The 23,337-nt window shown below is 42.1% G+C and overlaps 1 protein-coding gene across 1 annotated transcript in view; it reads right to left on the bottom strand.

Annotated features, from left to right (window-relative positions):
• Nucleotides 1-9,425: 9,425 nt before the first annotated feature.
• Nucleotides 9,426-23,337, bottom strand: part of C4BPA (complement component 4 binding protein alpha) — a 36,388-nt gene continuing 22,476 nt past the window's right edge. Inside the window, exons 8-12 of the mRNA XM_058540161.1 lie at nucleotides 20,128-20,328; nucleotides 17,908-18,096; nucleotides 11,609-11,779; nucleotides 10,385-10,560; nucleotides 9,426-9,825 (exon numbers count right to left, since the gene is read on the bottom strand). Of these exons, the coding sequence (XP_058396144.1) occupies nucleotides 9,652-9,825; nucleotides 10,385-10,560; nucleotides 11,609-11,779; nucleotides 17,908-18,096; nucleotides 20,128-20,328 (911 nt within the window). The 3' untranslated portion in view covers nucleotides 9,426-9,651. The remainder of the gene's footprint in view (nucleotides 9,826-10,384; nucleotides 10,561-11,608; nucleotides 11,780-17,907; nucleotides 18,097-20,127; nucleotides 20,329-23,337) is intronic.

Consider the following 23,337-nt stretch of genomic DNA (forward strand, 5'->3'; position numbering starts at 1 on the left):
AATGTATAATCATTGTATTTCCCATTTTTTTCCTTGACTGAAAATAAACTCAAATTACTATATAAATCTAAAGTTTTAGTGAATTTTCTGCTACTCTTCCAGCCTTTCCTCCTCCATAGATCAAACTCCAAGCAACCCTCGAGTGGTTTTGACTTTGATTTTTATTTTAGCAACTTTAAGTTATACACGCTGTGCCAGTTATCACTGTATTGCCTTTTGGCTCCAAATTCACCATTCATTACAGCACAGTGATGATGGACAGAATTCCTGCAGACATTTCTGCTTTGCAGTCAGCATGATGGTAAGCTTTCTCAACAGAGGGTGCTGGAGGATCATTGTGGGAAGGAAGAACTCTCCTGCTCTTTCCTGCTGCTTCAGGGAGGGTTAGCAGTGTGACTATGAGGATAGCCAGTGGCACTCCGCCTCAGCCGTTTGCCCAGAATGCACAGTCCCATGGCCACCTTGCAGCTCTGAACTGGCCTGGCCGTCACCTTCCTGTGGTTCTCCTGACAGGGGAGCTATTCCAGGCCTCTTGCCAGAGGAGCATTCTGTCTACAAGCCCTTACACCTGGCCACCAGCTTGCCTGCCTCCCCTCTCTGCCTTGCAGGCTTGCCGGCGGATTCCCTATCACTGTGCACACCTGCGCACCTGGCCCCCGTCCACAGTTCCTCTCGCAGACACGGAATGCGCCACTGCCCCTGTGCCAGCTGCAGGCCCACCTGCGTACTTGCCAGCTGCAGCCCACTTATGCTTTGCCTGCATTCTGGAGGGCTGGTTTTGGCAGACCAGCTCTGGTCCAGGCAACTAGGGAACTTCTCTGGGGTCTTTGTTGTAGTTCCATTGAATCAATTCCAACTCCTAGTGACCCTGTGTACAGCAGAGCAGGACCCTGCCTGGTCTTTTTGCACCATCCTCTCACCTTCTGGCACTATATCAGACCAGTGCTCTGCTGCTGTTCACAGGGTATATATATATTTTTAATAGGTTTCCTCTTTTTTTTTTTTTTGTGAGGAAGATCAACCCTGAGCTAACATCCATGCCAATCCTCCTCTTTTTGCTGAGGAAGACCAGCCCAGAGCTAAGATCCATGCCCATCTTCCTCCACTTTATGTGGGACGCCGCCACAACATGGCCTGACAAGTGGTGCATGGGTGCGTGCCCAGGATCTGAACCCGGGACGCCAGCAGCAGAGCATGCGCATTTAACCACTGCGCCACGGGCCGGCCCCTGTTCACAGAGTTTTCATGGCCATTTTTTTTAGAAGTGGGTGGCCAGGTCCTTCTTCCTAGTCTGTCTTATTCTGGAAGTTCCACTGAAATTTGTCCATCATGGGTGAATCTGCTGGTATTTGAAATACCGTTGACAGAGCTTTCAGCAACATAGTGATAGGTAGCCACCACAGTATGACAGATGGTAGTGTGGTTCCCTGACCAGGAAATGAACCCAAGCCACGGTGGTGAGAGCACAGGATCTTAACCACTAGAGCACCAGGGCTGGCTCTCTGGCATCAAGAGGGTTGCAAATACACCTTTTCCAGTGAGGTCTAAACCCCAGGCTTGGGAAGGGACCCCCTTTGAAGTTTGTCCTTCATTGAGTGACTTCCCTCAGCCTTAGGGTACCATGTAGAGTTTCTGTATATTCTATAGTTACTCTTTTAACACGGTTTAATAATTCTTTATATTAAACTTCCCCTATTTAAATTATTATGTAGTTTCTACTTCCTAACTGGGCCCAGAATGGTACATGCACGTTTTGGTGTACCTTAAAGATAGAGATAATCTAAAACTTGTAATACTCAAGCTTCTGCTTGGTATTGAGCTAGATGACATCACAGATGTCTAAGAAAAAATTGTTTCTTAAAACAAAGTTTTTTAAATTACGTAAATTCATTCAGAGTATTTAAATATATATATATATATATTTTGTGTGTGTGAGGAAGATCAGCCCCGAGCTAACATCTGTTGCCAATCTTCCTCTTTTTGCTGAGGAAGATTAGCCCTGGGCTAACATCTGTGCCCATCTTCCTCTGCTTTATACAGGACACCACCACAGCACGGCTTGACAAGCAGCGTGTTGGTGCGTGCCCGGGATCCAAGACTGCGAACACCGGGCCAATGAAGCAGAGTGTGCGAACTTAAATGCTACGCCACCGGGCCAGCCCCTAAATATATTTTTAATAAAGGAGAATTCTTCATATCTTTAAATCTGCAAATAGGCTTATTATCAGTATGAGAAAGTCGATTATTTGCCTTTAAATTGGTGAAAACATAGGACTAGGAACAGTAACTCCTGGATTCAGAGAAACTTTAGAAAATAACATGTCCCTTTTTAGCTGCCGTAAATACAAAGTGGCAATTTGATCAATACAGTCTCCTCAGTTAAATTTTTTGTGTGTGTGTGAGGAAGATCAGCCCTGAGCTAACATCCGTGCTAATCCTCCTCTTTTTGCTGAGGAAGAATGGCTCTAAGCTAACATCCACTGCCAATCCTCCTCCTTTTTTCCCCCAAAGCCCCAGTAGATAGTTGTATGTCATAGTCGCACATCCTTCTAGTTGCTGTATGTGGGACACGGCCTCAGCATGGCCCGAGAAGCGGTGCGTCGGGGCGCTCCCGGGATCCGAATCCGGGCCGCCAGTAGCGAAGCGCGCGCACTTAACCGCTAAGCCACAGGGAGGCCCCAGTTAAAATTTTTAATGGCAGAGCATCTAGTTTACCAATTTCTTTCTCTCCATGGTTGTTAAACCTAGAATAGAAACAGTTTACTTAGTTGTAATTTATTTTCCTGTAGTCAGAGAATATTTGACAGCAGAGGGTTTGTAGTTGACTTCTCTTAGGCTGAACTAAACTTTAGAACCAAATTGACGTTTCATATAACTTTATATGTTTTTTACTCATGGTATAATTATTTAGCAGTGCTGTGGGCAAACCTCTGAGGGAAATTAGTCATAGTGGAAGGTAAAACATTTCACTTAAAACAAGGAGGTGAATGCAAATGCTCTGCCTTCCAGGCATGGGAGCAATTATTTCCGGAAAGAATAAAAATTCTCTCAATGTCAACAGAGCAAAAGTAATGTGGTGGTGGAAATAGGCTAAGGAGTGAAGGGAAAAAACGGAAATCAAAGAGAATATAGAAGCAGTAACCTCCTCATTATGCATGGTAGAAATTCAGGTCGTAAACAAGCAGGCAAAAGACCGGAGGATCTTTCTCTAGAGAAACTGGACAGCAAAGGAGAAGACAATAATAAGCATGAGTGTTTGGAGAGTCCCCCCCCGCCTTATGTGTCAGGAGATAGGACAGCCAAAAACTCGGCGACTCAAATCAGGTAGAACTTTATTTTTCTTTTATGAAAGAAGAGGCATGGGGCATTTAGGGTGGTCAGCAGTTCTGCCCAACATGGCCAACCAGCGACCAGGTTCCTTCCTCCTCGTTGCTTCAACCTCCTGTGGGGTGCTGTCTCCCTCAGCGTGGCAGAAGTTGGCCCACCAGCACCCTGGCAGCATTTCAGCCCTCAGCACGGGTGAAGAGGAGGGGGAGAGCAGCAGCTGCTTTATCAATAAGGTGACTAGAAGTCACACCCATTGGGAGCTTGCTCCAAGGGAGGCTCTGGGTGAAGAGCTGTGTGTCCTGCTGATGTTTAAAGTGATGGAAGTGGCTCTGTTCCTTAAAATGAAAAAGGAGGTTAATATAGGAAAACAATTAGCAGTCTCTGTTATACCACAATTTAAGTAAAAATGCCTCACTGTCCCATCAGACTGCAAGTACGCCCACTGTCAGCAAAGCTCGTTCAGGTACACAGAACGTTAAATGAGATTCTTCAGGCCTCACTCTTAATAAAGAACAACTGACCAATGATCATTAACAAAGATTTGCAGGGAGCAAAATAACACTTCTCTATTACAAATAGCTCCATGGAGACAAGAATGAATCCAGGTGGAAAGAACACAATACTATTTAAAACAAAAACAAAAACAAAAAAAGAAAGAAAGAAAAAGAAAAGAATAAAAATCTTTTGGAAAATGTTATAAAATGTTCTTAAAAAATTGAAAAATTCAACAAATTTTGGAATATAAAGCCAAAAAAGTGTGTGGAGATTTGGGGGTAAGAATGAATACAGAAAACCTAACAGAAGTAGATAGTCAACAAGGAGATCTAATATCAGACTAGTAGGATCTCCATGAAGATAAAACAGTGAAGAAACATTACCAAAGAAATTATATAAGAAAATTTCTCAGAACAGAAGAACATGAGTTTATAGATGGAAAGGGCTCATCAAGAACTGGCATAATTGGGGCCGGCCCGGTGGCGTAGTGGTTAAGTGCGCGCGCTCCGCTGCTGGTGGCCTGGGTTTGGATCCTGGGCCCGCACTGACACACCCCTTGTCAGGCCATGCTGTGGCGGCGTCCCACATAAAGTGGAGGAAGATTGGCACGGATGTTAGCTCAGGGCCAGTCTTCCTCAGCAAAAAGAGGAGGATTGGCATGGATGTTAGCTCAGGGCTGATCTTCCACACACACACAGAAAAAAAAGAACAGGCATAATGACTGAAAAGATAAAATAGAGCAATGTACATCAACATGATATTTTAGAACATCATGGGTAATGACTGTATCCTAAAAGTTTCCAGAATGGAGGGAAAAATCGAGTCAGAAGTTGGGATGTCCTCTGATTTCTCAATAGCTATACTGGAAGTAATAAGACAATGAGAAATTCCTTTAAAATGAAAGAGAAAATTATTTTTAACCCAGTCTTCTAAACCCGGCCAAACTGTCAATCAGGTGTGAAAATGAAGACAGTTTCAAATATGCTAGAACCCAAAATTTTGCTCTCTATACATCATTTCTCAGGCAGTTCCTCAAGGATGGGCTCTAGTAAAATGAGAAATCAAGAAAAAGGAAAGCATAGATTCAAGAACCAGAGAAAGTCACAAAGCGAGTGTGCAGATGTGAGAGCATCTGGTGCATTTAAAGTGTAGCAGACACTGTCCAGTGTCCTGTCATGTCACTAGGGCCCTACCACTTCAGCACAGTCTGGACAACTTCCAACTGCCAGTTCTGCTTCCTTTTGCCCAGACTTTCTCCAGAACCATTTAAAGCTACTCCAATATTCACTTAGTAGGACAAATGGGAGGTAATTAACACCTCCAGAAGCAGATCTCAATTAACAGTTGTGTTAATACCCCAGCTCCCTCGCCTTAGGTGATCACTGTGAGTGATCTTTACCAGTTTCCACTGGAATTAGGCTCTGGTCATCCTAACTGGCTAGATAATATATCCCTTACTGGCTGCCTTCCCTTCCCTGTCTCACTGCCCTACTCAATCCCGGTGTCTCCTGCATCTCCCGAACAAACTACTGACACTTTAATTCTTGTTTCAAGGTCTGCTTCTGGTGGAACCCCAACTAAAACCAAGTGGGAAGGTAGAGGGCTTTGGCAGAAAGGCCCACGAGGACAAGAGCGGAGTTAATAAGTATTTGATGTCTCTGAACGTTGGAACGATTTGAGTAGATTGAAAAATCTCTTGGAGTATTTAAGAGGAATTGGAAACAGAAACATAGAAAACTAAGCAAGCGAGCGGACAGCAGCACTAAAAAGGGCACTACCAACACCAAAATAGAATGAAAGCAAGCTGTAAGGAAAGGCAACACGCTCACAGAACACTACTGGGTTTACTGGTCATAACATGTAAAAGTTATCACTGTTTTAATAATAACTATTGTTTGTGCAATAACTACTTTGGAAGAAAGAGGGAGGAAAAGCAGATGAGTAAATTAGACGATGATTGAATCTTTCTTTGTACTCAATAGATAAATGGATAATTCATGGAAAAAGAAGAAAAAAATATGTTGTCTAAAAATATGGAGATAAATACCAGGAAAAAAGTGCTACAAGAGATGACAGTGGTTCTCTGGGACTAAAGAAAAGGAACTTTGCAGATCCAAATAGTACACTAGTTTGTTAAATGTACATATAATTTAAATTAATTTTAAATAAAGTTAATAGGTCAAGAAATAGTTGCACTTGTAATATGGTTTATAGTTTATAGAGCTATGTACAAAAATTAAAATTTCAAATGTGAAATTTAAATTTAAAGTGTTAAGAGAGAGAGTAGTGGAGTCGAGCTATTTATAACCACCTTTATTGTTTCCATATTTGTTTGCATATACATGAATTTATTTTAGATAATTTTTGAAAGGCATTTAAATAAGAGAATAAATTAAAGAATGAAGGAATAATTCATATCAGTGTGAAAATAAGTCTCTGCGCTGCTACTTAATACTCACAGAGGATGGTAAGGAAGGAAACAGGAAGGACTGACATTTAAAAGCCTCAGCCATTCCTTCTGTATAGCTAAAGAATGCAGCTTGAGGTAGATAATTCTTTATCTGAGCACATTAATAATATGAAAATATAGGGCCGGCCCCGTGGCTTAGCGGTTAGGGGCGCGTGCTCTGCTGCTGGCAGCCGGGGTTCGGATCCCGAGCGCACACTGAGGCACTGCTTCTCCCGCCATGCTGAGGCCACGTCCCACATACAGCAACTAGAAGGATGTGCAGCTATGGCATACAGCTATCTACTGGGGCTTTGGGGGGGAAAAAAATAAATAAAATCTTTAAAAAAAAAAATGAAAATATAAGCTATTCAATTCTAATCCACTAGTAAAATGCTGTGGAAGGTGACTTTTCAGATAGTGGGAATCTTAATTTCATTTCTGAAAATGGGAAAAATTATTCTTTCCCAGCGCATCCCAATATCCAAACCAATTTCTCAGTATTCATAAAACATTCTTAAACACAGCTACAAAAATCTACCAAGGATGTCTATGTATGTAATGCATTTAAAAATCTACTATTTAATTATCTAATAATTAGTGAACTCCTTACTGAGTATAATTGCATACACTATACAATGATACTATACAGTATCAAATTCAAATTGGTTTTTATTCTATTCTAAAGAAAACATGTACTATAGTAAAAAAACAATAAAATATCATGATATAAATAATAAAATAGAAAATTAATTCAACTAGCATGTAACAAAATAAAATAAACAAGCAAAGTCATGTTTTAAAATTATTACGCAACGAATGAAGACTTTTCTGAGTGAGGTTTGGTGGCAAGGGAGGGAGATGGGGGTGCGTAGTCACTCTTGCTGGTGGGAGAAGGTAAGTGAGAACTCCTAAGAGCCAGTGAGTGAAACAGAAATTGCCAGATATTCATCCACATGCAACCCCAAGGAACTGGTCAACGTCCTCTCCTCCAGGCGCGTTGGTGTTGGGAGTAGATGGAGAACCACCGCAGGAGACACAGACATAAACACAACGGGCACCTGTTTGGGTTTCCTTTGCTTATGATTACACAGCTGCTGCTAACATCAGACAATGCTGGCAAATCATTTTTTTTGAAATGAAACATCTGCCCCCCTTCTTCATAAGGCAATGGCAATTATTTTTCCATATGTTCTAAAACATATTTTAAATTTTTCTTATAAGATATCCAGGTTCCTTTCCTTCCTCTCACTCAAACCTTCAATGAGCATCAGGATGAACAAGTTCCTCTCTTGTAAATCCTTCTAATACGGCTTTCCTAAGCCTCCTCAGCTCACCCACATTCCAGACGGTATCTTCCACTTCCTCAGATCATATTTTTCGTGAATAATGTGGAGATGGTAGTTATAATACACAAGATATTTAAACAATGAGAGCAGATGGCGATGCGATCCTATTCACAGAATGTCTGAGGCACCACTGGGGCTTGTGCTACATCCTCATACTCCGAACCAAAAAGGGGAGAATCGGTATTTGTGATAGTGGATTGTTGACTTCTTGGTGAATTTTGGTTGTTTTCTAGGCAGTAGTAGAAAATATTTGATTTGTGAGAATTCAGATAGTAAGAGATACCAGGATAGGAACAGAGCCCAATGGGAGATGGAAAACTAAACAGCTCACTCTAAAAAAATGAGGGGAATTGCGTTAGGGGCAGCAAAAAGCAAACTGTTGCTGGAGTCTGATAAAGGGACGTGAGAGATTCGAGTAGGGAAAGAGTGATAGACTAGAACAGTGTGTCAACAGAGAGCCACAGAGAAAAGGCAACTGCAGAAGAGGCCATGTGTGCTCTGCCCATATCTCTGCCCCGGAGGTTACCGCAAGCAGCCCCATAGTGCATTGGCTACCAGTGCCTCTGCTTGAGGGTGATCCCAGCCCTCAGGAGCCTGCTCAGCTGGCCCGCAGTGTGAGTCAGATGTGCTTGGGAGTCAATGCTGCTGTAGCGAGTCTTCATCAACGAGAGGAGGGATTGGTAGATAAATACCCCAGGTCCTTGTCCTGGGAAGGACAAGTCCAAATTGTGTTCCATGTACTCTCAGAGGGTGGTCAGCATGATTGAGTGTCTGTTAGCAACAGCAATGACCTCCTTGATAATATTCCCTATTTAGTCACTCCTCCCTTTCCCATCTTACTATCCTACCCAGTCATAGTGCTTTCTGGGACCACCTCCCAAGGAAACTAGTTACCCACAAATCTTTGTCTCAGGGGAAACCCAAAATAAACATCAACCAAAAGGAACTCCTAGAGCAGGAGCAGGCAAATGGCTTTTAAGACCATAGGTAGATATCTTTTGTGTTAAGTAGGTTTCTCTAACAGTTCAAGCCCCTCTGTTATATCTACAGTTCAGTGAAAGCCTGCTATACGCCATTGCTTCATTAGAGGATGTTTGGACAAATTAAACGAAAGAGGCCAATGTTCCCCATGGGGTTCTGTGCACAAAAGAGAGATGAGACAACCAAAGGAGCTGAGATATGAGTGAGAGAGAGATTTCAGAGGGTGCAAGAGTTGGAGGAAGTGATGAGTGGAAGGAATAAAAGCCTCCGGAATATCCCGAGATGTAAATGTGAGTGATATCGGGTTTCTCCTTATGTGTGGGATAGTTGCTTGAGCCATTTTACTTTGTTATTGAGGAAAATGAGGACCAAATCAGATGGAGGACTTGGGATGCACACGTGGCTGCTGTGTGGGCTTCACGTTCATCAGTCTTTCAGAGTTCAGTCTGGCAGGATGGAACAAGGGGGTCAGACACAAACATAAATCCCCTTCCTGTAAGGCAAAAGTCAAGAGGTAGCACTAGTGAGGCGGAGGCCCAGCGCATGGGGGTTTAGAAAAGGGCCCAACTCCCTTCAAACAGGAGGGAACGGACAAGGCTTTCAGGGTGTGATGACATTTAATCCAAATACTGAGGCCCAGAGTGATTTGCACATGTGGAGTAAAGGCAATCCAGGGCAATGTATCGGTGAAAACCCAAATCCATATTTCCAAGTACGGGCTAGAGTAAAATAAATGTATTAACTTTATGTAATGGGTTTGTTTAGGGACCTCATTTCATGGAGTCCTAATGACCACGAAGACAAAACCGTTTTTGCTATGTAAATGTTTTAATTGAACAATATGTGCACTCTGTGTCCAGGAAAGCAAAAGCATGAGCCACACAGATGATCGATAATTCCACAGTCCCAAAGCATAAACGTTAACCAATTATCCTTCCTAGACATTATTACCAGGAATGACGGTGCAAAAGAGACGGCAAAGTTGATAAACTGAAGCGATCCATGTTGTATTGAAGGCGGCAAGGCACGTTCTGCTCCCTCTTTTGGGAAGAATTACAGTGGCGACTTCAGAGTGAATTTCTCTTCCTTGCCTAACTGTTGTTTTAGTAGTTCAATCTCCAGATACAGCTTATACAGCTCCAGGGCCATTTTCACGTCCTCCGGGCTTGGGAGACACTGCATGAGTTTTCTGCCTATGACCACCTGCTCACAGCCTTCAGGGACCTCCTAAAAGAGACACAGGTGGTGAGTGTGGTTGAGTGGCTTCTCCCTAAACTGTGAAGCAGAGTGGGGGGTGCATTCTCACAATGGCAGGACCACAGGATCAGAACCAAGACCAACCCCAGGACTGGTGGGTGAGTGGGAAAAGCAGAAAACACTTTGGGGCCCACCATAGTCTTCCCCAGAGGGATATAGATCTGTTCTGAGACAGCTTCCCAGAAGGCCTCTATGGGGACAGAGGCTATTTCTGCTGACCATCCAGAAACAGAACACAGTACATTGTATAGTTTAGAAGAAGCAAAGTTCTGAGTCAGTACTCCCAGGTCTCTGAGACTCTCCTCACCCTAAGGCACTCAGTTTTTCCTGTTCTCAAGTGAGAGCCAGAAAACTCACCGCTCCTGACTCCCCAGAGCGCTTCAAGTCAAAAAAGAGAGTTCCTCTGAATGCCACAGAAATGAACCCTGACAAGTCAGATCTCACCGTTGCTGGCGGGGACAGTGCTTTGGGGGAGGCACCATTTTTAGGGTCTGATAGCACAGGAACTTCCTTGAATTGTGCCACTTACCCACTCACATTTGGGTACCTCGGGGTACCAGGTTCTGTCCTCTGAGCAAGTGATACTTTGGGGACCAACCAAACGATAGCCAGAGTCACACTGGACGGTGACATTTTCAGGTGTAATATACTGATCCTTAACCACAAGGAGCTGTCCATGCTCTATCCGCGGTTTTAGACACAGAGCTACGATGGAAACACAATTTTAAGTAATCTGCAAATCTAAGAAAAAAGACATGATGACAGGCTAGGATTATAAGAATGAACTATAGTAGATGTTGCTAATCGTTTTATCTTTTTTTTTCATTTTGATAACAATAATATTAGTTAACATTTTTATTGAGCCTTGGCTACACATCAGATTTGAATTGAGCATTTTCTGTAACCATCTCATTTAAGTCTCATTCAGCTCTATAAAGTGAGTACTGTTGTTATTTCCGTTTTATCTAGGAGAAAGTAGAGATACAGACAGGTTAAGAAACTTGTCCAAGGTCACGGTCATAATGTTTCTAAATAAACATGACAGGATATAAAAAGGGCATGTGACCCCAGATTCTCAGCTAACAAAGCAAATATCCCTCGTATCTTGATGCCTGCAAGACACTGGATATGAACTTTTCCCTCTTGCCTATCATCCTCCTGTGTGCAATGGAGACAATGGTGTCAAATCATCCCTGGAGTTGTTGAGGGCAAGGTGATATTAAACCTGTGTGTATATAAAAATCAGACCCGATCTTGCCTTCTCCTGATCCCACAACAGGGTGGCAAACTAGAAGTCCCCCACTACACACCTACATCAAGGCAAGTGGTGCCCTGCACAAGGCTCTGATAGATAAACCTCTCATTTATGATGTTTGGAATTAGCCCACAAGAGCCTACATTCATGCTAGAGTAAGCTTCTGTGAAAATTTTGCTACGGGCCACAGTTACACTCAGATAAAATGTGCCACTTATAGGATATTTCTGGAAATATATGAGAAACTAGGAATAGGGGCTGCCTCAAGGAGGCTGAATTTTGTGACTGGGAAAAAGAAGTAGGGGAGAGATTATTGCTTCTGTACGTCCCTTATACTTTTTTGCATTGGGTACCATCTGATTATAGTAATTATTTAAAATAAATCAAATCAAATCAAATGTTTTCATGCTGCCTCTGGCCGAGAAGAAACCTTACTCTGAATTCTATCATGACAGTTCCACCCACTTAGCAATGATCTGAAAAGGGACCTGAAGTTACCTTTACATTGAGGAGCTGCAGATGACCACTGTGAAAAATGGCAGGAGAGTCTGGCCTGTCCAACCAGAGTGTATCCTTCGTCACATTCATATATAAACTCATATGTGAAAAGACTGTATGCATCAACTTCTTTATGACGTCCGTGGTCAATGGTAGGAGGAAAATTGCAATCTTGATGATGGGACATAAAAGTGAGAGAGCATGAGCTTGTAGAACATATACAATAACACACCCCAGAACCTGTGTGGTTTGTAGGCTTCATTCTGTCCTGTCATCTTCCCTGCCCACAGGATCACTTAGCCAAACCCAAGACCTGTGCTGCCCTCCTGTAAGCCTCAGGCTGAGGAATCATTGTGGCTCTCCTATTAGACCACTCGGTGGGTTGTTGGCCCAATCCCCATACTGGGTCCTTGGCCTATGGGGTAAGAGCTATCATATCCAGGAAGGCCAAGTAGAAGCCATTGATACTGCCCACACCCCTCCCCCTTGAAGCAAAGAAAGTAAATTTAAAAAATATATCATGTACCAAGGAGTAGGGGGGAAGGGGGAAATTAGCGCAACTCTTAAAGATCTAAAGATGCATGAGTGGTCATCCCCATCGTATTCCCATTTACTTCACCAGTTTGTCTACTACAAAAACTAGGATTCTGGAAAATTACAGTAGACTGTTGAAAACTCAACAAGATTTTAGCCCTTATTGCAGCTACTGCACCAGATGTGGTATCTTTGTTAGAACAGATAAATGTATCTTCAGGTAAATGAGGCCACTGATTTAGCGGAGGCCTTCTTTTCCATCTCTATCAGAAAAGAAGGTCATGGGCTGGCCCCGTGGCTTAGTGGTTAAGTGCGCGCGCTCCGCTACTGGCAGCCTGGGTTCGGATCCCGGGCGTGCACCGATGCACCGCTTCTCTGGCCATGCTGAGGCCGCGTCCCACATACAGCAACTAGAAGGATGTGCAACTATCTACTGAGGCTTTTGGGAAAAAAAATGAGGAGGATTGGCAATAGATGTTAGCTCAGAGCCGGTCTTCCTCAGCAAAAAGAGGAGGATTAGCATGGATGTTAGCTCAGGGCTGATCTTCCTCACAAAAAAAAAAAAAAAGAAAAGAAAAGAAGGTCAGAAACAGTTTGCATACACATGATGTATTTGCAGGTTTAACTCTGGGCTGTGGTAACTCACCTGCCCCTGTCATAATAGAGTCTAAAGATATCATGACCATCTGGACATCCACATAATATCACACTGATCCAGTATATCAATGGCATCATGTTAATTCTACTTAATGAGCAAGAAGAAGCTAGCATGATGTGAGATCATAGGGAAAAAAAATGTATACATTGGTCTCTGCTCCGATTCCTGGCATAGAGCTCCTAAAACCCGTGTAAATTCCTAAGTGCTAAGAGGACTAGGAGTATCTTTTGTTCTCTTGAGGTGACTCTGGGTGGGCTCCTGGATGGGGGCTTGTCCCCAGAAAGAACAAGCCATCATTAGAAGCTTGGAATTTTCAATCCCACCCTCCCCCATCCTCCAGAGAGGGGAGAGGGGCTAGAAACAGAGTTAATAATTGATCATGCCTACATAAGGAAGCCTCCATAAAATCCCCATAGTACAGAATTCAGAGAGCTTCCAGGTTAGTGAAGGAGAGTGATGCAACTCTACTACACGGGGACAGAAGCTCCTGCACTAGGGACCCCCCATACCTCATTCTATGTATCTTTTCATCTGGATGTTTACCTGCCTCCTTTATCATATCCTTTAATAAACTGGTAAACATAAGTAAGTGTTTCCCTGAGTTCTGTGAGCTGTTCTAGCAAATTAATAGAACCTGAGAAGGGGTCGTGGGAACCTCTGATTTGTAGCCAAGTCGAACAGAAGTTGTGGGTAACTTGGGGACCTACTACTTGCGACTGGCATCTGGAGTGGGGGGGCAGTCTTGTGGGACCGAGCCCTTAACCTGTGGGATCTGATACTATCCCCAGGTAGATAGTGTCATAATTGAGTTAAATTGTAGGACATCCAGCTGTGTTGTGGAGAATTCCTTGGTGGGCGGGGAGAAACCCCATATATTTGGTCACCAGAAACGTTGTGAGTGTTCTGAATGAGTAGTAAAAGAGACACACAGGAGAAACAGGATGTGGAGGGAAGGACTGGGTTTTTCCAATTTGCATGATGATGCTCCAGAGTATAGAAGGTAAAGAGTCAGGCATTTGCCACATCAGTAAAATTTTTAGAGGTTCAGGGGTCAGGACTTGCTAGGCTATCCCATCCAAACTGAAGTCAAATTATTGCAAATTGCACATCCCATCACGAAGAAGAAAGCACAATGCCTTGTAGACCTTTTCAGATTCTAGATGCAGTGTATTCCATACTTGGGAATATTATTCCAATCCATATGCTAGGTGACACAGAAGACAGCCAGGTTTGAGTGGGGCCATGCTGGCAAAGGACTGAGCGGCAGATCCAGTCTGCAGTGAAAGCATCCCTGTTGCTTGGAGCTTAGGACCCTACAGAGCCTGCTGTACTGATGGTGGCTATAGTAGCAAAACGTGCAAATGCCATAGACCCTCGACATCCTGACCTACACCATGCACTGCTGCAGAAAATTAGGTGCTTTTTGAAATATGACACTTGGCGTGTTACGTGGTCCTGACAGTAACAGCTCCTGACCTTGGGTCATCAAGTGACCATGTGCCAGAATCACTCATCATGAGGTTGGTCTACCAGACTCATCAAATTGTAAGGCCAGGCAGGCAACAATCCATTATAAAATGGAAGTGGTGCATCTGGGATTGAGCATGAGCAGGACCAGATGACACAAGCAAGCTATACAAACAGGGAGCTCAGATGCTCCTTGTGCCCATCAACTGTTGGACAAGTGCCTCTCCCTTCGCTCACACTTATGGCTATATGGGGTATCCATTATAGCCAACTGGCAGAACAGAGGAAAGCCTGAGCCTGCTTCACAGAGAAGTATTTTTGGTACATGTGTGCAAGCTAAAATGGATGGAAGCTGCATGAGAGTCCAATCAGGGGTGGTCTTAAAGACAGTAGTAAGGGGAAATCTTCCTCATAGGCAGAGCTTTAGGTGGTACCTCTGGTCGTTCTCTTTGTCGGAAAAAAAAGTGGCCTAAGGATACATTAAATTAGAATTCATGGCCTGGAATGAATGGCTTGTCTGTCAGAGCCCTTGAGGACAAAGATGGGAAGATTGGGCACGAGGAGATCTGGAGTAGAAGTAGGTGACTGGACATATGGGAGTGACTGGGAAATGTGAAGTTTTTATTTGGCATGTTAAAACCAGCAGACCATCCCCAATGGAAGAGGCATTAAATAACCAAGTAGAAAAAAACATCTCAGCCAGTGGAAGTCAGCCATCCTCTGACATTGGCCTCACCAGCACTGTCATGAGAGGAAGAGGAGCAAAGCGGCCATGGAGGTGTAAAATATGAAACAAAACAGAGTCACTTATGTCTAAGGGCTTTAACATGGAGCTAGGAGGATATTAAGGAATTGGGTCTTATGCACATCCTCATCGGGGACTTTTGAGCTGAGTCAAGGCACAAATATTGAGAGAGGGCTGCAAGAAACCGGCAACTCACCACGCGGATGGGACTTTTGCCTCCCTCTAGCTGTAGCCTTAGCAATCAATTGTGTTTATCCAAGATTAGCTTTCCACAGTCAACCCCAATTAACATTCTTTGTAATCAAACCTCCCCCTTTTGCCTTTAAAAGCCCCTACCTCTTACTCCCTAGTGGGACACTATTTGGGTTTCTACCTAAATCTATGTACCCCAAATTGCATGATCCCAAATTAAATGCCTCTCTGCCTCTCATTTTGGCTCTTTACTTTTAGGTTAACAGTGGTGTGGGGGATCAGAATTGGCCACTCTGAAATGTGTCTCTTTGCCTTGCCTTGATTATTTTTGAAAACAAAAAACTCTGAAAAGACCTTCGACCTTCCCCCTAACTGCCTAAAAGAATTTAAGATAGAAGGCCTGTTCCCAGGGTAGGCCATCACCATAGACAACTCTGGGTATTGATAAACTGGGAGGGTCCTTGCTAAGCCCATCCTTATCAAAGTTCTGTTTACCAAACATTTGCTTTTCCATCTCCATGTGAATTGCCTTCCTAGCCTTTGAAGTCCTAAACCACTACCCCCAACACTTTCCTTTGTCTTTAGCTAAAAGTGCTATTTCAAGTGGCAGCTTTGGCCATTCTGGCTGAATTACCCAGTTTTCCTGGGTTTCTCCCATGTATACATGTTATAAAGCTTTGTTTGATTTTCTCCTGTTATTCTGTCTCATGTCAATTTAATTCATAGACCAGCCAGAAGGACGTAGAGTGGGTAGAGGAATTCTCTTCCTCCCCTACAGTGGCGTGGATGGAGGATAAGCATGGGCCCAACAGCATGGATTCCCACTTACTAGGGCTGCGGTCACTGCATCTCCATTCCGCCAGCAACAATGCCAAGTCCCTGATATGATACCATCCCTTGAGACAACCAAAAAGCCACTTGGTAACACGTTGACTATATTGGACCCTCTTCCACCTGGAAGGAAGAGATATCTGTTCTGACAGAAATAAACAACTATCCAGGTATGGGTTGGCCTTTCCTTCCTTCAGGACTTCAGTTGCACTGTTATCTGAAGGATTATAGAGTATTTAAACAATTGACATAGGATCCCACTACATGCAACTAGAAGACTCACTCACAGCAAAAGAGATGTGGCAGTGGGACCACGGCCGTGGAATGTACTACTCATATTATAGACTGCATCACCCAGTACCTGCAGACCTGTTAGAACACTGGAGTGGCCTGTTAAAGGCATAGTTGAAGTGCCAGTTGAGAGGCAATACTTTACAATGATGGGACTTTACAATATTACTTTACATTATCTTCCAGAATGCAGTATTCACTTTAAATCAGAGATTGACCTTTGTACGGTATTCAGTCCCCAGTAAAATAAAATAAAATGCATGGGTCCAGGAGATGGAAGCATGAGTGGCCCCACTTACCCTCATTCTAAGTGAGCTACTTGGGAAAATTGTGCTTCTCATCCCTGAAACTCTGGGATCTACAGATTGAAAAGTCCTGGTTGGCAAAGTGGGAACACTTCTACCAGGGGACATAAGAACAATTCCTTTGATTTCTAAGCTGCAACTAGTGCCTGGCCCCTTTGGGAGAATAATGGGAGAAGGGAGGGTTGTGTTTAGCATTTAAGTGCTCTCGGTGAGGGAGAGGTAGGAATTTCACATTGGGGAGAGTCTGAAGGAGGGCCTGGAGGCAGCGGAAGAAAGGAAGCAAGTTCAGAAAGGCAGGTTCAAATAGATTTGGAGGGGTCTTGTACTGCAGGTTAAGGCATATGGACCAGAAGGAAGAGAAGAAAAGAGAATAAACACCAAGAAACAGAAGGCAATAATTCAAAAGTCTAGCTGATCTATTAGATGTGGCCTATTTTCACTGATTCAGAAAAGAAAAGAAAGCCAGGAAAGTCAAGACAATGGGGACAACCACTGGAGGAAAAAAGAGAACATTGTGGGGCCAGCCTCCTGGTGTAGTAGTTAAGTTTGGCACATTCCGCTTCAGCGGCCTGGGTTCACAGGTTCAGATCCCGGGCATGGACCTACACAACTTGTCAGCCATGCTGTGGTGTAAAGTAGAAGAAGATTGGCACAGATGTTAGTTCAGGGCTAATCTTCCTCAAGCAAAAAATGAGGAAGATTGGCAACAAATGTTAGCTAAGGGCTAGTCTTCCTCAGCAAAATGAGGAAGATTGGGAACAGATGTTAGCTCAGGGCTAAGCTTCCTCAGCAAAAAAAAAAAAAAGAGAGAGAGAGAGAAAGTTGGGTGGGGCGCGCAGGGGGGCACAGTGTACAGTGTTTTTTAACAAATTTATCCACTCCAAGAATCATGCAGGGTATATAAATTCTTTTACCTAATGTAAAACCTTCCCTTGGGGGCCAGCCTGGTGGTGCATGCCGTTAAGTGCGCGTGCTCCGCTGCGGCAGCCCAGGGTTCACTGGTTCGGATCCTGGGCGCGCACCGACCACCGCTTATCAAGCCATGCTGTGGTGGCGTCCCGTATAAAGTGAAGGAAGATGGGCACGGATGTTAGCCCAGGGCCGGTCTTCCTCGGCAAAAGAGGAGGATTGGCAGATGTTAGCTCAGGGCTGATCTTCCTCACCAAAAACAAAACAAAACAAAACAAAAAAACAAAAAAAACCCACTTCTCTTAATAATCTCCATCACTTTGATATGAAGAAACTTCTAAAATAAGATAATTCCATTAGCTCTTACCGTAATCACAAAAAGGTGTTTTGGGATGCCACGTGCCATCTCCTTGGCAAGTAGCGGAAAACTTTCTTTTCTCAAAACATGAATATGTAACCGTGTCTCCGTAGAAATAGCCACAGCTGATGACCCTACTACCTTTTCTGTGTTCAAGGATTTTGCCATTTTTCAGCTCTGGTTCTGGGCAACATACCTCTAAAAATAAAAAGGGAGGCTAATGGTTAGTAAAATCGCCCTGAGGAGGCTCCTACGGCTGACTCCCTCAGTTCCACCTTTGGAAGATCTCACCACTGAGGAGAGACTGGGGAAAGAGAAAAGGGTACTTGAGCCACTGGAGTCTGTTCTCCAGTCCCTGACATGCTAAAGACACCAACCCAGTCATCTCCCTCCAACTAAATATTTTCATTAGGAGGCTCCAAAATGAGAAGTTGGGTTAAACCTGTATGAAAATGTAAATTTTCAGAATTTTTCAAGAGCAATGACAAATAACATCCATCTCCTTACGGCTTCATTAGGGTTACATCATCATTAAGTTCTTTAATAGCTTGCACTTCCCCAGTTATAGGAGGAAGAATGTTCTCAAAAGTTTATATCTACCTGACAGCTACTGCGTAGATATAAATTTAAATTATTGCTTATGGCCAGGATTTTTCTTTTTTGGTGCCAAATTTAAGAGAAATAGCTATTCAAATTCATTCATTTTTAATGCAGTAAGAGCTGATATAGGGATATAATTTTTTATTAGTAGAAATACTTTCAGATAGAACTTGATATTGTTTGATGTAAGAGAAAACATCAGAACAGAATAAAATGCTCTATTCCCTTATCAGAAGGTTGGCCAGCACCACAGTGGGGTCTTGCAGGGATACTCAAATACTCTCAGTGCTCATCTGTTTATGAATTATCATAAAAATACTCAACATTTATATCATTTCTAAATTGTATCAATAATATTTATGTAATGCTTTGTTGTAGAAAACACTTTTAAATGTTTGTCATAAGTCCAAATTCATATTTAATCAGATTTTATGATAAGTTGGATAAATATCATTTTTCTACTTTTTAAATGGTTAAAAAAATATCCTTGATTAAATAATTAAGTCAATAAGACCATAATGGGTAAAATACATATAATTCAAAAGTAGGTTTTTAAACATGTATAAACATTCATTTATATTAAAAAATTAGTGTATTAATTACATGTCATTGCTTTTTATTCATTAAAGAGGATCCTCAAAGGCTTGCACTTATCAACATATTTAATTGGTGGCAATAATTTTTGTTAAATATATTTTTAATTCAGTTACTTTGTTAAAATCATTCATTCTATTTCCCCAAAATGAGTCTGAATAACTGCAATTAAACTTTAAGTCCTAAGGTGAAGTGAATAATCTTGCAATAGGTCAATCTAAACTACTATTTTTCATTATTTGTGCATTTCACATACTTTTCAAATTCTACTCTGTAGAATAAAGTTCCCTATATTCAGATCCTCAGTGTCTTTATCTCTAAAATGGCAAGGTTCTGACAGATGTGTGGAAGGAAGCATTTTCTCCCTCTGTTGTCAGTTCTATCAAGGCCCATAAAATTGCATCCACCTGTCTCTCAGCCCCTCACTTATTCTCGCAAAAAGAGAAGGGACGTCTCCTACCAGTAAGACTGCAGAAAGTCTCCTTTCTATCCTACTGAGGCAAGAACACTGGGTCAGGGGTCAGGATCTGTCTTCTAGAGGCAGGTCACAAGACCCAGGTCACGAGATCCAGCTCTTTCAGCCCGCAGTCCCATGGCTCAAGAGATCTGTGACACAAGTCACCTTGCAGCTGGTTGAGTTCAGGACTGTTTCACAGACTTTCCTTCTACCAAGGGCCCCAGAGTCTACAGTGAGGAGGAAAGGGCTGTGCTGGGAGTCTGACTCTGGCTATAGTTGAGCCGTATTCTCCAGTCTACCTTTACCTGTAATGAAGTTCATACTTAATCTGCGTAATGTTTGACTTGTGTGTCTACATCTCATTTGATTCTGAACGAGGATAAGGAAAGGCTATAATTTCTCAGCTCCTCAAACTCCAAGACCTTTATGGTCCCTTCTGGCAATGAGTTCACTATTCTATTGAATTAATACAATTTTAAACTTATCTTGAGAGATAAAATTATATTCATTTAAGGTAGAAAATCCTAGTACATGCTGGACAGTGAATATATAAAAAGATTTCAAAAACAGAAACTCACCCTCACATTTTATGTATGGAGTCCACCTGAAATTTTCCTGACAAATCACAGTTGTAGGTTCATCTGAAGCAGGTTTATAGCCACGCTGGCAGTGGTACTTCAACACAGTCCCAACATCATACAGGTCCTCTTTTGTTGGCTGGTGATACCTAAAGGGTTCCCAGGAGGCATGTGGGATGTCTGGTAAGTTAGTACAAGCATCTGCTCATAAACGAAGAACAAGAGAAAAGGACCCTGTTACTAGCAATGCATCGGCGCTCAATGGCCTGTCCTATCAAAGGGTGTCATGTGTTCTTCCAGCCAGGAGCCAGCCTGCCACGGCTGATGAATCAGCCACACCAGAAAACACACATGAATGTCTGCCCAAATGTGTGTGGCACCAGAGAGGGTCTTACTAAGGGCGCTACCAAGTGGTTTCTGTGTGTTGTGCCAACTATCCAAAATGTTGATTCTCCTTCCTCTTCATTGTACTTCAGAAAGTTTAGTTTCTGAATTGAAGCATTAGGCTTGATAGGTAGATACATTGGAGAACTGTTGCAGACAAATGAATGTAACTTGCTTGTTTCCTGACTGATTGGGGAAAATAAACAAGAGTCATTCCTCTTATCCAGATGACACCAGGAACTTTGTCATTTAAGGGCCTGACAAGAACAAACCAAGCACCAAGCATCTTTTGAGCCTAGACCCTGTGTCTTGTCCTCTTCACTCTTTTCTCATTCTACTGGTTCACATGTTATGGGAATATAATAAAAACATCTGCCAAGTTGGATGTTTATTACATTTTATCTTCAAACATTTAAAATGCTATATAGAGTAATATTCTTTTTTAACAGTTTTATTGAGACATAAGTCACATATCATAAAATTTACCCATTTAAAATATACAATTCAATGGTTTTTAGTATATTCACAGAGTTGTGCAACCATCACCCTATCCAACTTTACAATATTTTTACCAACCCAAAAAGAAATTCTGTACTCATTAGCAGTCGCTCCCTATTCCTACCTGCCCCCAGGCCCTGGAAAACACTGATCTGCTTTCTCTCAATGTGGATTTGCCTATTCTGGACATTTCAAATAAGTGGACTTATGCAACATGTGTAACTGGCTTTTTTCACTTAGCATGATGTTTCAAGTTTCCTTCATGTGGTAGCAGGTATCAATACTTCATTCATTTCTATTTCCAAATGATAGTCCATTGCATGGATATACCACTTTTTGCTTATCTGGTTTTTAGTTGATGGGCATTTGGGTTGTTTGGCTATTAAGAATAATGCTCCTATGAACATTCACATAAGTTTTTTTTGTGTCGACAACTGTTTTAATTTCTCTTGGGTAGATACTTAGGAGGGTAATTGTTGAGGCATACATAGAGTATGGTAAGTCCATGCTTAAACTTTTGAGGAACTGCCAAAACTCTTTTCCAAAATGATTACACCATTTTACATTCCCACCAGCAATGTATGAGGGTTCCATTTTTTCCACATCTCCACGTCTGATAACATTTGTTATCGTCTATCTTTCTTATTATAGCCATACTGATGGCTGTGAAGTGGTATCTTATTATTGCCAGACAACCACCTTCAAAGAAATACTAAAGGAACTTCTTCAGGCTGAAAGCAAGTGACACCAGACAGTAATTTGAATCCACACAGAAAAACAATGAGCACCAGCAAAAGTAATTATGTAGGTAATTAAAAAGGCAGTATAATTGTATATTTCTTTTTCTCTTAACTAATTTAAGCAGCAATTGCTTAAAACAATATGTATATGTGTTGCATTGTTAAGGCTATAACACATAAAAATGTAATATATTTGACAATAGGAACACAAAGGAGGTAGGTGAGAACAAAACTGTATTGGAGTATGGAAATGATACCAGATGGTAACTTGAATCCACAGGAAGAAATGAAGAGAACCAGAAATGGTAAAAAGGGGGCCGGCCCGGTGGTATAGCGGTTCAGTGTGCGTGCTCCGCTTCGGCGGCCCAGGGTTCGCAGGTTTGGATCCTGGGTGCGCACAGACACACAGCTTGTCAAGCCTTGCGGTGGTGGCGTCCCATATAAAGTGGAGGAAGATAGGCACAGATGTTAGCCCAGGGCCAGTCTTCCTCAGCAAAAAGAGGAAGATTAGCAATGATGTTAGCTCAGGGCTAGTCCTCCTCAACAACAAAAAAAGAAATTGTAGAAAGAAGATTAATATAATAAACTCTATAAATATATATTTGCTCTCCTTTATTCTCTCAGCTACTTTAAGAGACATGAAACATAAAATCGTATAAAGCAATAGTTATAACAATTTATTGTTTTGTTGGATTCTTGGGTGACTTTTTGTTTCTACACTTTGATTATGTCATCTCATTGCCCTCTGGCCTACATTGTTTCTGCTGAGAAGTGAGATGTTAATCTTACTGGGTTTTCATTGTACATGATGTGTTGCTTTTCTCTTGCTGCTTTCAACATTTTCTCTTTATCTCTGGCTTTCAACATTTTGACTATGATGTCTTCTGGTGTGGATCTTTTTGTATTTATCCTACTTTGAGTTTAGTGACCTTCTTGGATCTGTAAATTAATGTATTTTTTAGTCAAATTTGGGACGTTTTCATCCGTTATTTCCTGATTGGGTTCTTGATACTTTCTCTCTCTCTTCTCCTTCTGGAACACATGTTTGTTGAGCCATCTAACGGTGTCCCATATTTCTCTGAGGCTCTCTTCATTTTTCTTCATTCTTTTTTCTCTCTGTACTTCAGATTGCATAATCTCAATCAATCTATCTTCAAATTCACCAATTCTTTCTTCTGCCAAATCAAATCTACTGTTGAGCTCCTCTTGTGAATTTTTCAATTCACTGTTGTGCTTCTCAATTCCAGAATTTTCATTTTTTGTATGTAATTTCTATCTTTATTGATATTCCCTATTTAATGAGACATTGTTATAATACCATTCTGTAATTCTTTATATACTGTTTTCTTTTGTTCTTTAAACATATTTATAATAGCTGCTTTGAACTTCTTTTCTGCTAAGACTAACATCTGGGCCCCTTCAAAAGGCAATTTCTATTATCAGGTTTTCCTCTTTGTATGGATCGTTCCTTCCTGTTTCTTTGCATGTCTGATAATTTTTTGTTGAAAACTGGACATGTTAGATAGTATATTGTAGTAACTTAAGGTATTGATTCCCCTTCCTCACCTCTAGGGCCAGTTGTTGTTGT

Source organism: Diceros bicornis, chromosome 4 (genome assembly GCF_020826845.1).
Source record: "Diceros bicornis minor isolate mBicDic1 chromosome 4, mDicBic1.mat.cur, whole genome shotgun sequence".
NCBI lineage: Eukaryota > Metazoa > Chordata > Mammalia > Perissodactyla > Rhinocerotidae > Diceros > Diceros bicornis.